This window comes from Choristoneura fumiferana, chromosome 18 (genome assembly GCF_025370935.1).
Source record: "Choristoneura fumiferana chromosome 18, NRCan_CFum_1, whole genome shotgun sequence".
Lineage (NCBI taxonomy): Eukaryota > Metazoa > Arthropoda > Insecta > Lepidoptera > Tortricidae > Choristoneura > Choristoneura fumiferana.
This window is the reverse complement of record NC_133489.1, coordinates 15,026,199-15,041,044: the sequence shown is the minus strand read 5'-3', so window position 1 is coordinate 15,041,044 and position 14,846 is coordinate 15,026,199. Positions and strand designations below refer to the sequence as shown.

Here is a 14,846-nt window from a genome sequence, read left to right as displayed (position 1 = left end):
ATTTCTTTTATTATTATTTTTTGTATTTTTTTTTCTTCAATTGTATAATATAGTTTTTAAGTATTTTATTTGTAATTATATTTTTATGAAAAAATGACTTTCTGCCAAGTTTCTTGCAGCGCATTCTTCTTGGCAATGATGGTCTTTCCGAAAGCGCTGGTAGTTTAAAAAATGACGTGTAAAAGTGCCCATTGCGGCCTATTTACTGAATAAATCATTTGAATTTGAATTTGCTCGGGAAAATTGAAAACTAATAGGCTTCTCGGGTTTGCTGCTCGGGTTAGACCGCATAGAAAAGCAACCTTTTACTAAGAGGCATGGAACTGTTGTTGATGCCATGATAAATAACAGCGAGTCTTGTCGGCGCTGCGCTGCGCGAGAGGGGAGCGTCGATGCGCAGGCGCCGCTAGTGTCGTGCAAACTTTCCAACCCGCGTCGCGCATGTCTCAGTACGCAGTCGCAGCCAAAAAGACGCATCGCAAATAAAATTATTCGTGCTTTATAAAATTGAAAGATAGTACCCATAACACCCATCGATTGAAATATTTATTTATGACTCACGTGCTGAAGTTCGGAAATACTTTACAAGAAATTTCAGAAGATTTCGTTCAGTTACAGTGCGGTTATCGGGCGGTTGTATGATAAGGCTTTTTCTAATTTCAAAGTACGGTAAGTAACTGGTATTTTAAGCAGTCCTTTTATGATATCAATTTTTGAGACAATGTTAACGAACGAAATATTACTTGATCGCCCATTAAAAACATGCCGAATAACTTCTCATACTCTGACGAGCAAAATAACAGGTCGTTCATCATAAAACTCTGAATGCAAAGCTGTTCTTTCTCACCAGTAGACATCTTCTTCATTTATATATCTTTTTTACAAGAAAATATTTGAATTTAAAATAAATTTTAATACCCCAGAAAAAAATTCAATCTCGGCTGGTCTTAACACCATGGAAATTTAATATATCTTAATGTTGACTTTCGTCTACTTAAGTATTAATAATGGACAATGGTAGAGTTTGTGTGAGTTATTACTTTGCAACACTTTTGCAACACCCAAGGAGTTATACATAATAACTCTTTCTGTAAAGAATAGAACTATTGCCAGGACCAGACTTGTTAGGTGTACATACTTAGACTCCAGCCCTGTCTGAATGACATACTGTAGAACCTTGTCGTATTCAACTATATAAAAATATATAATTAAAAATGAATTAAAGTAATATACCTACGTTCGCGCCTAACTAAGGAAAGAAACGAACGGCCGCACCTATTTGGTTAATTCTTTTTTTGTTGTGTTTGTGACTGCCACGAAAAGGTTTGTATGAAATAAAATGTTTGAGAAAATGTTGCTTAATGCAAATAAATTCAATTTCATTTATTTCATTACGGAAAATATTGGGTTGAAATTTTTCCCTTAAAAAAATTGAGTGAGTGAGACAAAAGGTTTAGTCTCATTTTCTTCATTAGTATGTACCCGTGCGAAGCCGGCGCGGGCAGGTTGTATAGGATAAAATAGAAAATGCCACACATAAATATTACTTTGGCCATTCATTCCGAAAAGTTACGATAGTTATCGATTTAAAAATGGTTCCACTGCTCTTATAAGATTGTGTAACAGTTGGTAATAAATAAATATCAATCGATCGTTGCATACCTCCCATAAGTAGGAGCATTAATGTTCGTACATACAAGCCTCTCTACTCTCACTTTGTAGTACTAGGTAGAGCTACAAAAAAAAATAGAATGTTATTGAAAGAAAAACCTTCGTTTTGGAGTCAATGAAATGTTAATTTAAGCCTTATGTCCTACAAATTCAGATACAAACAGACAAATTTTGAGATAATAATCGTAGTACTGCTGTTTAAAGGATTCCATTTTTGTTGTTCAGTGAATGAGTTTCAATACCTTGTTTTTATCCATATTTGAGTGGTGCATTTCTGCGTTAATGTGCGTACGTTAAACTTGTTTAAAAATTGATTCCAAAAGTGAGATCCCATAATTAGCTTTGTTGTTACTATATATAAGTTATATACCGACAGCCAGGCTTTTTTTAAGGGAGGTTAAAGTAACGTATTTCTGTTAACTAAATTGACAAGTAATAATTAAAGTATTGGCGGCTGTCATTTACACTTACTTGTCAATTTACTTTGCTGTACATTGCTGGCAATTATAATGTTGTTAGAAAGTTAACAAAATCTGAACTTTAGTTTATTAATTAAATTAATGTCAAGAGGATAAGTTACAGAAGGTTACAGAAATACGTTAATTTAACCTGCCTTAAAAAAACCTGGCTGCTGGTTACACACTGTAGAATAAGCTTACTCTATATTATATGTATAGCTGTTGGATCTCCGAAAATAAATAAATAAATAACCGAACCTATCTACACGAACTTGTTAGGTGAGTTGGGATTTCATAGGCAACCCGTGTAGCCTCCTTGATTTACCGGTCAGTCGGGAATGAAAATCTAAATATAGAAAACGATTTACAGAATGCATTGCTAATTACAATTTCCTTTAAAAGTTTTTTTTGTACAGTGTGTGATACAAAATGATTATAAAAAATGCAAGAAATTTTATAACAAAAAAGTAAAACCGACTCCAAAAAAATAAAAATTACAAAAAATGGAACCGACTACAAAACCCTTGAAAATATTTTTCTAGGTAGGTAACTAAGCTACTAGCTCGAAGTCGCACGAGCCAGCAGGAATGGAACAATAGTCGTCTACCTCACCTACATACTATGGGTTTCAATCGATCCTGCTGGGTCGTGCTGAGTCACCGACTTCGAGCTAGTAGGTTAGGTACCAACCTAGAAAAATATTTTCAACGGTTTTCAATTGGTCATCTACGGACTTCTTCATCAGGTCCAGTTTACTAAATGATACTTTCTGAATGTAAATGCTCATCTTAATGATAAAAAATTTAAAATCGCCATAGGTGTGCCTATAAAATTTGAGGTTTGCCCTCGATTTCTCTATGATCCCATCATCAGATCTTGATTTGGTGACAATAGGACCACCTCAGAAGAGTACCCTTTCGAATAAAAATATAATTTTGAAAATCGGTCCACAATTGATTGAGTAATCGGCGAACATACATAAAAAATACAAACATTGGAATATAGAACCTCCTCCTTTTTTGAAGTCGGTTAATAAATACGTCAACCTACCTTTTTCACTTATCTACAAATCTACAATTAAAGTTTTCGACTCAAGAGCGAGTATCAATGATAAATATCAATGATAAATGATATTAATTTTGCACTAAAATGAATATTTTGCGAAATTATAATTCATGGATGGACAGAAAGGATATTTAACATAAAAAATACAAACATTGGAACATAGAACCTCCTCCTTTTTTGAAGTCGGTTAATAAATACGTCAACCTACCTTTTTCACTTATCTACAAATCTACAATTAAAGTTTTCGACTCAAGAGCGAGTATCAATGATAAATATCAATGATAAATGATATAATTTTGCACTAAAATGAATATTTTGCGAAATTATAATTCATGGATGGACAGAAAGGATATTTAAGTGCAAAATATACGGAGCACAGCATTTTATAGTGTGATTCAATTTCAATCTTGTGTTTTGGTAACAATATAATAATTTAACAGTTTTGAGGTTTCGATATCTTAAATATCTGCATCAAAACTTGATTGTTGTCGTAATGTTTCCAATTATGACACTGAAATGAAAACTACAAACCACCTAAAATCAATTTAATTTCGATAAAGGAGTTTCGTATAAATTGCCGGAGAATCAAAATCTATAGGTATTTCCAGTTGTCTTAGTAACTTGAAATTTGGTACGAAGGTAGCTCTTATTACACAACCAATAAGAAAAGTTCGATTTTTTCACGTGTGTTTTTACCTGATACTAACTATTTAAAATGTCCCCACACTGTTAAAATTTTGCTAAGGAGAGGGGCTTTACTAACGCTGGATGTGCATTATGTAGATACCTACAAATTTGTACGGAATCCTCGATGTGCGCCTGTGCTGACTCACACTTGGCCGTGTTTTCCTTTTTTACATATAATATAAAAACTAAGACTCGCTTTTGGCAAAATTAAAACTAAATAAAATAGATCGACGTATGTATACTTGGTTTGGATAGGTATTTAACTAAATGTAAACAAAACAACGTCAATTCCTGACTTAATTATTGAAATCCCCCCATTAAACTAACAACTCTTTAGAATTCTGTATTGAAATACACTAGTCTAGTTTGTATTACAATGATAGATAAGTTAAATGTATAAAATCCCTGAATGTGCCAATTCTGGCAACAGAAGTTTGTTTACATTTAGTTAAATACCTATTCAAACCAAGTATAAGTAAGTACTTGAGATTACTTTCATGAACAATTCGACCGACTCGGCTAGCATGAAAAACAAAGTTGGGTAAAAAACCACAACGTGACGAAGCTGTAGATCTAAGCTAGACGTCTTACTTAAATATGTCTTGGTGATTTTTAATTGAAACTCATATTAAATTGTCGTTTTCCTAGTAAACTAGACATATCTTTGGAGTAAAAGAGATTTAAAACATACTTCCGTAAAATATCTTACATACACATACAGTGTCGACATTTGTAATTACTTAGATAGGTATATTTATGTGCATTACTTTGTGCGTGTTGTCTAGGTCAAGGTAGAGTTATGTTAAGCTTAGTTTATTGAACACATGAAATTGGGAATCTAAGGCTTTTAGCAGGAAAAATCTATACTTAAGTACTAGATTTATGGCCTCTTGCTAAATTAGTTTGATATCCTAAATTTAGAATTTCAAGTAAGTTGTCGTTGAACTTCATTTAAGCTTTAATGTTTGTTACTATGATGTACTTATTTTTTGTTTCAAAATATTTTTACTAAAATAACGACACTGAATTAAGCTGTGCAAGGCTGAGCATAAGATTAAATTGTTTTTTGTTTCCAGCTATGGTTATAATGCATAAGTCACGATATAAATATGTATGTACCTAAATATACACAAGTACATGAATGACAGGGCACTGTTATGTGATTGAAACCAGTCCTCCTCTACGCATACGGAATGACCGCTGTGAAGGTCGACGCAGAATGTACAGGGTGGATAGTGAGGCTACTAATTTAATCGGTTTTAATCGGTTAGAGCGTATTCAAAGTATTCTCCTAAAGTCACTCTGCTACAAGACTGGTAAACATTTTGATAATTCATTACAATCTTCAAAATATTTTAATTTCCTTTCACTCAAAAATAGGCGTCTTTATCTAGATTCGATGTTCTTTTTCAAAATCTTAAAAAATGAAATTAGGTGCCCAGATCTCTTACATAGTATAAGTTTTAGTATTCCATGTCCCTCCTTGCGGTCTCGAAGATTTTTCCATGTCAGTTTTGCCCGTACTAACTACACTAAACACACTTTTTTCAGACGAGTTCCTCGGTTAATTAATGAACAATTGTATGATATTGACCCATTTGCGAGTTCGCTTGTTACTCTCAAAAAATTAGTCAGGCAACATTTTGTATAGTGTTTTTATCAACATTTATCTTTCACTGAACCTAGTTTTGTTGATTTCTAATTTATTTAAGCACTCACATTAGTTTTAAATAACTTTTAGTACCTATGAATATTTATGAACCTCGAGGTCTTTATATTGTTTTTGGTTTACCTGTATAATCATTAATATACGACTGTATGTGTTCTTAAAATAATAAAATAAAATAAATAAACTTTAATGAAACTTGTTTTGTTCCAATTGTTTTTGAGAAAAAGTCGACCCACAGACACACACACAATAGCTCAGCTAATGAAACATTTTGTGATTTCATATTCATATTCATATTCATTTATTGCGATCATGTTCATTTGTACAATTATTGTAGACCTTAAAGTAAACATGCGAGTAGGTGGTGTTTCATTTCAACAATGTAGATTTAATCAAACATAACATTGGTATACAAATGAAAAAACTATTACAATACATACATTACATAATATATCACTGAATCGAAAAATCAACCCCCTATTGATTTTAAAATACCTACGATACCCCACACTACAAGGCTGGATGAGAAAAAAAAATCATCCCCTCTTTACGCCTATGTGAGGTACTCTAAAAAAATTGTTTTTGAATTTTTTATTGTACCATTTTGTCGGCATAGTTAACATAATATATTCGTGCAAAATTACAGCTTTCTAGCATTGACAGTCCCTGACCAGACAGTCAGACAGACAGACATGGCGAAACTACAAGGGTTCCATTTTTGCCATTTTGGCTACGGAACCCTAAAAAGGCAAATAATAATAATAATGAAAACTAAAACAAAAGATTTAAACCAGACCCCTTAGGCAAGGTTCCGAAGATGCTAGCAGCGTTCCCTCTTTGAATTGCTAGGCTAATTCTTTCTGCTAGGAAGATCATTTCAAATATCGGGTCGAAAAAATATTGACATTGTAAGCATAAGCGGATTTTTTTATCGTTTTCAGCTATTGGCTGTGTTGACTAAACGTTTGACTACTTGACAAAATAAATAATTTGATTGGTAGAGCAGAATAAAGGAAGTTGTGTAAGGTTCGTTCAAAATGACGCTCTATTTGTAGTTCAGGACAGGTAGACACTACCGAAATAGTCTGTCTATGCCGGTCTGCGAGGACGTTGCACCAATTCGTTTTGGCCGCAGTCGGAGGAACTGAATTGCGAAGCAGGGTGGAATCTTTTCGCTGTTTACATATTTTCATATTGTCACATAAATGTTAACATTTCACACATCCACCAAAGTACCTAATTATTATAAAAGTTGTATTATAAAAATGTAATTTTAGAAATAATTAAACCTACTTATATTATATTTAACCTAACCTTTTATTTTTATTTGTACATTAGCGTGTAGCATGTAGGTACATTAGCGTAAAAAAGACCTGAATAGTAAATCGCAGCCAGACATAAGTCATGGAAGACTAGTTGATTTTTTTTCAGTAAGTATAACAAAAAAATCAACAAACCCAAAAAATACAGAAAATAATTTTTGTACAAGTTCGAAGTCGGTGCCTCAAGCTCGAACCATGCGGGAGTAATAGAAACCCAGTAGGTAGGTACTTAGTTTGTAGATTTGGTCACTAAAAAAATACTATTATGTTTTTTTGAGTCATTTACATTTTTTGTTATATTATTTTCTCGCTTTTTACTGTATCCATCTAATTAACAATAGGTTAATGTCAACTTCTCATTACATTACAAAGGATGGCTTTTACCGAAGCAAAGATGTTAATTATTGAGGAGTCCTTTTGGTGCTTCATCATCTGTTCCACTTCACCATTATACATTGCGACGACCATAAATTGCTTAGAAACTGTGTTAAAGTACCTATCGAACTTCAACCCCTGAAATACTTGTTATTGCGAGCTCTGGTAACCAACTGTGGTCTGCCTGGTCAGTTCAACTTCACAATTTACTGTTTAGTTTTTATCCCGGAAAAAGCATAGTACTCGCGGGGCTGCTATAAGCGAATTCTGCGCAGATGGGCTCGTGGGCAACAGCTAGTCAGTTCATAAATAACAGAGTTCAGAGGTGACAAATATAAAAAAAGAAAATTCAACGTCCACCTTCTTTTGAAGTCGGCTAGTCAAAGTGCACGTCGTTTAAAGAAAACTGGTCGTTCAGTGAGCTTGTCTCATTGCAGTGGACAAGCGTGATACTCGAACAGATGTGGTTTGTTATGACCTGTTTCAAGGAGCCATTGTGCGCGCCCATTGTTTGGCTTCCCAATTGTGTTTCATGAACCAGTGAAAATACAAGACTGCGCATAATGACGATATTAAAAAAAGTATACATTTTCAAATAGGTTTGCTTAGTAGTTCATTGGGTTAAATTTTCAGATAGTCGAAGCTCCAGTGGGGGTTTTTGTTTGCAAACTATGCAGATCCCATTCTGACTCCTGAAATACGTCGTCATGATCCCTGGCAATTCGACCGATGTTGTCAGTCGCTATGATGATCAAAAACGGATAATTTCTGCGGGATAGCGATATACAGAGGGCGGAAACTATATATGCAATTTTCCGGAATGAATAGTATCTTATGTATTAATCCAGGTTATACACTATTTGTGTGCTGAATTTTACGCAAATCTGTTGAGTTGTTTTTTGCGTGATGGAGTTACAGACATCCGTACATCAAACTTTCGCGTTTACGAGTATAATAAGTATTACTAGAACAAGTAGGTCATTAGTAGGATAACCGAATTAAGAATTAGAATTAGAATCGTTTATTGCAAGTCACATTACAATTTAAAGGTGGAAATATAATATAATTAAGTAGTACACATGTGACACCTTGCAAGGGCATGGCAACGTAACATAACATAAATATTCTAGGACTAGGGCTTCATATTATTATACAAATTCTAAACGCCTCTAAGCATTTCGTATAACACTATATAGCTGAATTATTCATTTCATGTCGATATTAGGTTAAATTATACACTTCATAAGACAATTAACTAAGAATAATCTTCATTAAAAAACTCGTTTAAGCTATAGTAACACTTGTTCACTAGGAATATTTTTAATTGCTTAATAAATAAATTATATCTCTCTAGGTTCCTCAAGGAATTCGGTAGGTGATTGTGTATTTTGATGGTCATGTAATGAGGGCTACAGGACACAAGTTTTAATGTATTAGATGGTATTTTAAGCTTATTAAGGTTTCGATTGTTTCGCTTATTATTTGTTAATTCTGAATACATGTCCATATTTTTCCTGATAAATTTGCACGACTCTAATATGTACATGGAGGTAAGAGTAAGTATCTGATGCTTTACAAAATAGGGCCGGCAAGATATTGTTATTGGGGGGATATTGGTGAAATTGATTAAATGGATATTTGATCAATATTCACCAATATCCTGATGCATTTTTTTTGAAGTATAAATTTTTTATCTACATCAACACACAACCTTAAACACTGTTCACTAAAGTTCTATGAATAAAACCTTTTCAGGTACTTATATTAACAACTAGCTGTTTCCCGCGGCTTCGCCCCCGTTGTAATTTTTCTAAATTTTCTTCCATAAAAACCTTCTCCTCCTGACAATAACGAACACAACAAATAAAGAATTAGCGAAATCGGTCCAGCCGTTCCTGAGTTTTGCGCTTAGCAACACATTTTACGATTTATTTTTATTTATAGAGATGTAAATAAGGTGGGGGGCATCCACATATCTGGCCACAATAGTAGTGACTGGCAACATCAGTCATATAATGTTGTAGCCAGAGATCAGGAGGAGGGATCTGGAGTCAGGATGCCGTCCGCATATTTTGTAAACGTATCCGAAACCGGCCACTTAGTGTAAGAAGATATAGATTTGCTAGTCAGAATCTTAGTTGGTATTCTAGAATAAATAATGCACTAGGTACAGTCGAGGAAACTTGATCCAGTTTCTTTGACTTTTTAAATGTTTGATCTTTATTCGTTGAGGTGGTAAATATTAATTTAATTCCGGGTTCATACATTTGGCAAGCATCGGCAAGTACACAGGACGCAGTTTTAATGATAGAATAGCCTCTGCTTAATCTATGGCTGTAATCAGACTAGGCCACAAGCACTGCGACTGATTAAGACCTTCTATGCTGCTGACACGCGGTAGCACTCAAACGTGAGGGGCATTTGCTGGCGGTAGCACCGGCATGACACAGTCGTTTAGATGTCATTTGGGTAATATTAATGCTTCACATGACATACTCGTATAACCGAGGCCAATTGTAAAACGATATAAGTAGGTATGTTCCAAAAATATCGTTATTCACGCACTAGTGCACTTTCGTCAATTACGTCCTTTGTTCGTTTTTTTTTGTACTAAAATTGTATAATAGACATAATATCATTATCGACTAATTTGATATACTATACGGGTAAATATTAGGGTTCAGTGGTAATAACGACTATTTAAATATCAGAAAGTTTTTGTTTAATGCAAGTTAATTCGGTACATTTATATTTCATAATTAGTAGGTAACTGGAAAGAAATACACTCACTACTTAAACATAGTTTCACCGGACAGATCCTAGCTAACCGTAGAATAAGCCATGACATGCTAACCTGTTTTTTTCCACACTTTTTAACCGACTTCAAAAAAGGAGGAGGTTCTATGTTCCAATGTTTGTATTTTTTTATTTTTTTAACCCCCGACGCAAAAAGAGGGGTGTTATAAGTTTGACCGCTATGTGTGTCTGTCTGTGGCACCGTAGCTCCTAAACAGGTGGACCGATTTGAATGCGGTTTTTTTTATTTGAAAGCAGGTTTAACAGCGATGGATCTTAGACATGTTTTATCAAAATCGGTTCAGCTGTTTCAAGATCATCAGCTCTTTTGTTCGCGGTGATAGTAATCTTAGACGCATAATGGGTATTTACTTTACTTTGAAACATATTTGGGACCTAAAATTTGAAACACCCATGTATGTTATGCTATATAACTATGCAAGATTATGGAATTCTTGGCCTGATGCTGCAGCCAGGATATCCAGAACACCAGTATACTCTTGATAAAACCATAGCAGATATTTCGATCAGTACTTAACTGATTCTACATACAATACAGTGGTGGCAACACGACGAGCTGATGCTGCAGCAAGGATATCCAACACACTAGTAGTACACTTTTGAAAAAATAATAAACCAGTTTAAAAAAACATGAAATAAAAAAACTTAAATTAAAAATTTAAAAAACCCCCGGCACAAAACAACGCCAGCAAAAATAAAACAACGCCTGAAAATAAAACGCCGCCAAAAAGACGCTTAAAAAGTAAATAATAATTATGTACTACCTAGCTGTTGCCCGCGACTTCATCTGCGAAGAATTCGTTTATCCCTATCCCGCGGGGGCGGGGACTATGCTGATTTTCCGCAAAATTACCCTAAGTTAATTTAGTATAAGTACCTAGTAATATTTTTTTTATCTGAGCGTCGTCGGTGTCGGGGGACCGCTAAAAAATACAACATATTTACTTTTATGTTATCCTTAGCGATCGGTAGCGGTAATTAAATTAATCAACAATTTTCCTTTCATTGTTTTAGACTTTGCTTCACCGACAAATCCATTTTAATGCATCAAGAGCCACGCAGCCTGCGCATACATGAGGGACGTGGGGTGACAAAGAATTTTCCCACGTAGGAGGTTAACCTCGTGTGGAAACACCATTTAAGCGATAAGATTCTGCACAAACATTGCCATCAATTCATTCAACATGAAGTTCATACGCTCCTTTTTCAAACGGATCACAGACGATCTTAAACAGAAGAAATTGATACCTCTCAAGATATTATTCTTCGTTCATGCCTCGAGTAAGTATTATTTATAAATTTTTGCAGTGAGCAATGTTTATTGTTTTTACGTAGATTACGAGTAATACTTTACTTATTGGTACCCGGAACAGTAATATTATATTTATTCGTACTTAGTCGATATCGTTACATAATTAATTGATTGCCTTGTTAATTAACACAATAATCAAACACTTCATTTACATAATATCACAGAAATTTCACTCAATTAATAAAATAATGAAATAAAATTAATTTGATTGATGCAAGAAGCGTAGGAACATATTTTATTGAAACTAGTTCAACGTTTTTGTTTAAGTATTGTAGCTTTGGGATTACAGCGGCTAACTCGCTAAACATAGTCGCTGTAGCGAACGCTGAAGTGAACTAAATACTTTAGTAAAATTTACCCTTTGAGGGGTCAACAATTAAGGGAGGGTTTTTTCCTTGTATCTTGCTGGTAATGTAACTTTGTTATGTACGAGTAACAAGGGGTCAAGTTAAGCCCCTCCCGAAACCGCCACTGCGTCGTCATAACTAAAATCCATGATAACTCAATAATCTTTGGTATCAGCTGAGGCTTGGTAGAAGTGAACAGCTCTTACACTATATTAATGTTTTCCAGCTCTCTTCGTACTGTACCCGTACCTGACGATTCACATGCGCGAGTTGGGCATCAATGTGGAGGAGACAGCCATTATGTCCGCCGTGACGCCCGTCGTGTCCATCGTCATGCCGCCGCTGGCCGGCATGCTGGCCGACAAAATAGGAAACTTCAGGGTCAGTGCTCTTTCCCGCTCATTTCAAAATAAACAATTCAGACTGAGAGAGATAGGACAATACAGCCACAGAAAAAATACACTTCAGGTATCGTCTTCGAGATTAGTTGGCAAATAGGTACCTATGGATAAAAATGTCGGGTACCTACCTATAGGTACTCGTATCAACCAATCAATGACTGGTTCCCTAAAGACATTCGACCCTTAAATTGACAGTGTGCACCACCTGCACACGATTCAAGACTGACTTTTTGTAGATTTTTATTGTAGAACTTTTTGGACTTCAGGTCTGAATCATGAACTTTTTTGAATTTTGTCAATTTAAGGGTAAACACCAAAACTTACCGCGGGATTGCATAAATCTAATTTGCTCTCCATGTCACTTTTTTGTTTCGTTCAGAATTAAACAAACCATAAAATCGAATTCCCAGAATTCAAGTATTTTAACTAATCAAAGATTATTATGCTTGTTCATTGATTAACCATTAACTTAGCTCTTCAATTTCAAACTGATTAGTAATTGCGTAATAATGACTAAACTGTTGTTACCAGTAGGTATGTAAGCATGCAAATAGGGGAATCAACGAAGCAAACGGGAAAACTATAATTAGGAACGTTTACGTTATTAAGTGGAAATTACTCGAATGTCGCATCACTTAAATATTGCGGTTGATACAAGTAGTGTTCGATAAAGTTCCAAATTCAAACCAAAAATAATTGGTCGCCCAATGAGGGCTATCGTTTTTGGTCTCACCAGATGGCGCACTGTTGCGTGAGGTTTTTAAGTATCGCTTTCAAAGTCTGTTATTACGGGCGTAAAAACAAAGTTTATATATATAGATTAATATCATATTTAATACACCTTAAAACCGTACATAAAAATATCGAGCATGCCATAGTGCTGCAGTCCCCGTTTTGTTCTTGAAAAAGGGAGGACAAAGGTTCCCGAAAGACAAAACTGTCTCAAAACACAAACATTAATTGCCCCGGAAAGCATATTTGCCATAATTAATTTCAGATATTGCAAAATATTCACAAAATTATTCTAATTATAAATAAAAACGCGTAGCTCACCCAAAAACTATGAGATTGTACATTTCGGAGACCTCACGCTACACTAGCGCCTCTAGCGGCGAATTCATACGTGATAGCCCTCATTAAGGTCGTACCACGGTCGACCAGACGAATTTTCGCGACTTTTATTGATTAGATTATATGTGCCCATTGTACGGGTTGAATACAAACGTAGTTTAATTAGACGGAACGTTATGGTAAACAGGGATCGACTCGGGACACAATAACCTTTACCTTGCATTGTGGGTAAGCGACCGCCGGCGCATTGTGATGGAGCCCGGAGCTGCGCGTGCGTCACTCCGCGCCCGGAAGCGACACAACCATATTAATTTTATATTCACAATCACTTCATTGCTGGCTTCGTGCGATGTCGTATAAGTAGGTACCCGTCACTATAAAGAATACGCAAAAACTATACACGACATAGAATAGCGGGATAAAAAGTTCCTATTCAATGAGTAGTTAGGTAGGTACTTATTCATTACTAGCTTTTGCGCGCGACTTCGTTTGTGTAGATTTCGATATTTACACAATACTCCATAGTACCTGCAGTCAAACCTTTAGTCGAACCATTTGAGTCCCGGATACTGCCTTTTCGCATCCTATCATTTCGCAACTCTAAAACGGTAAATATTTCAGGATTTACTTCAGGGCCATCGGGCGCTTTAGGTTAAGTTAGTTTTATATAAATCCTGAAATATGGGAAATTAAAAGTTGCGAAATGAATCAGGTTGCCAAACGTTTTTCGCTGAAACATCCTTTGAGTCCTGACTTGATCCTGACTCATCGTAGAGCGCAAAGAGTATAAGTACCTATGTAGAAAGTAGAGCGTTCTCACAGTAAGTGTCATAATAAATTCCCTTGCCAAGCGATGCGATATCACTATGACTTTTTCTACGAAAAGGTTTTAATAAGGTCACGATACAGTTGGTTCGAGTGTACCTAATTAGATTTTCTCATACAAACTTAAATGTCCTACATTATCCGATTCCATGGGATTATCGAAAAATCCTTTCAAACTGCGGATAAATATGCGGATATAACTTTACAGAAAAACCTGTTTACTAAGTTTCACATCTATGGGCATTTCTATTTACCGTTGTACCCTGAGTTTATATTTCCGATTTCAACAAAATTTGGGAGGTAGACTCAGTCCATGATTCCGAGCTGTAAAACAGGGTCTCCAGATGTGTCCCCAAAATTGTTAACAAAAATTATTAAGAAAAATTCGTAACAAGACGGACACATCCATTATTAAATAATTATACAATAATATCGTATTATTTCAATAAAATTTTTGGAAATATATCGTTACTACCGATGTAAAATATCATAGTGTTACTTTGTTACTAATAAATATATCATGATTTCCATAGGTAAGTGTACTTTACTCTTTGGTCATGATCTGTCATGGTCATGGCGACAACATATAAAGAAAACTGACGTAATCATAGGTTTCCGTTAGTGCCGCCCCCTGCGCAGAGCTTTGCCTAATTATTATTATTATTATTATTATTATTGTTAGCCTAGTCTGTCCCACTGCTGAGCAAAGTCTAATATGCCCTATTCATTTATTGTCGTTTAATTTTGTTGTATTATAAAAACAATTATTAAATTAAATGTTAATATCCATACACCCTCTTCTAAACTTAAGTTAATTTGGCAAAAT

At 34.9% G+C, this 14,846-nt stretch overlaps 1 protein-coding gene across 1 annotated transcript in view; it reads left to right on the top strand.

The window, feature by feature from the left end:
• The first annotated feature begins 378 nt into the window (after nucleotides 1-378).
• Nucleotides 379-14,846, top strand: part of LOC141437949 (uncharacterized) — a 28,137-nt gene continuing 13,669 nt past the window's right edge. Inside the window, exons 1-3 of the mRNA XM_074101550.1 lie at nucleotides 379-669; nucleotides 11,079-11,345; nucleotides 11,950-12,104. Coding sequence (XP_073957651.1) covers nucleotides 11,249-11,345; nucleotides 11,950-12,104 — 252 coding nt within the window. The 5' untranslated portion in view covers nucleotides 379-669; nucleotides 11,079-11,248. The remainder of the gene's footprint in view (nucleotides 670-11,078; nucleotides 11,346-11,949; nucleotides 12,105-14,846) is intronic.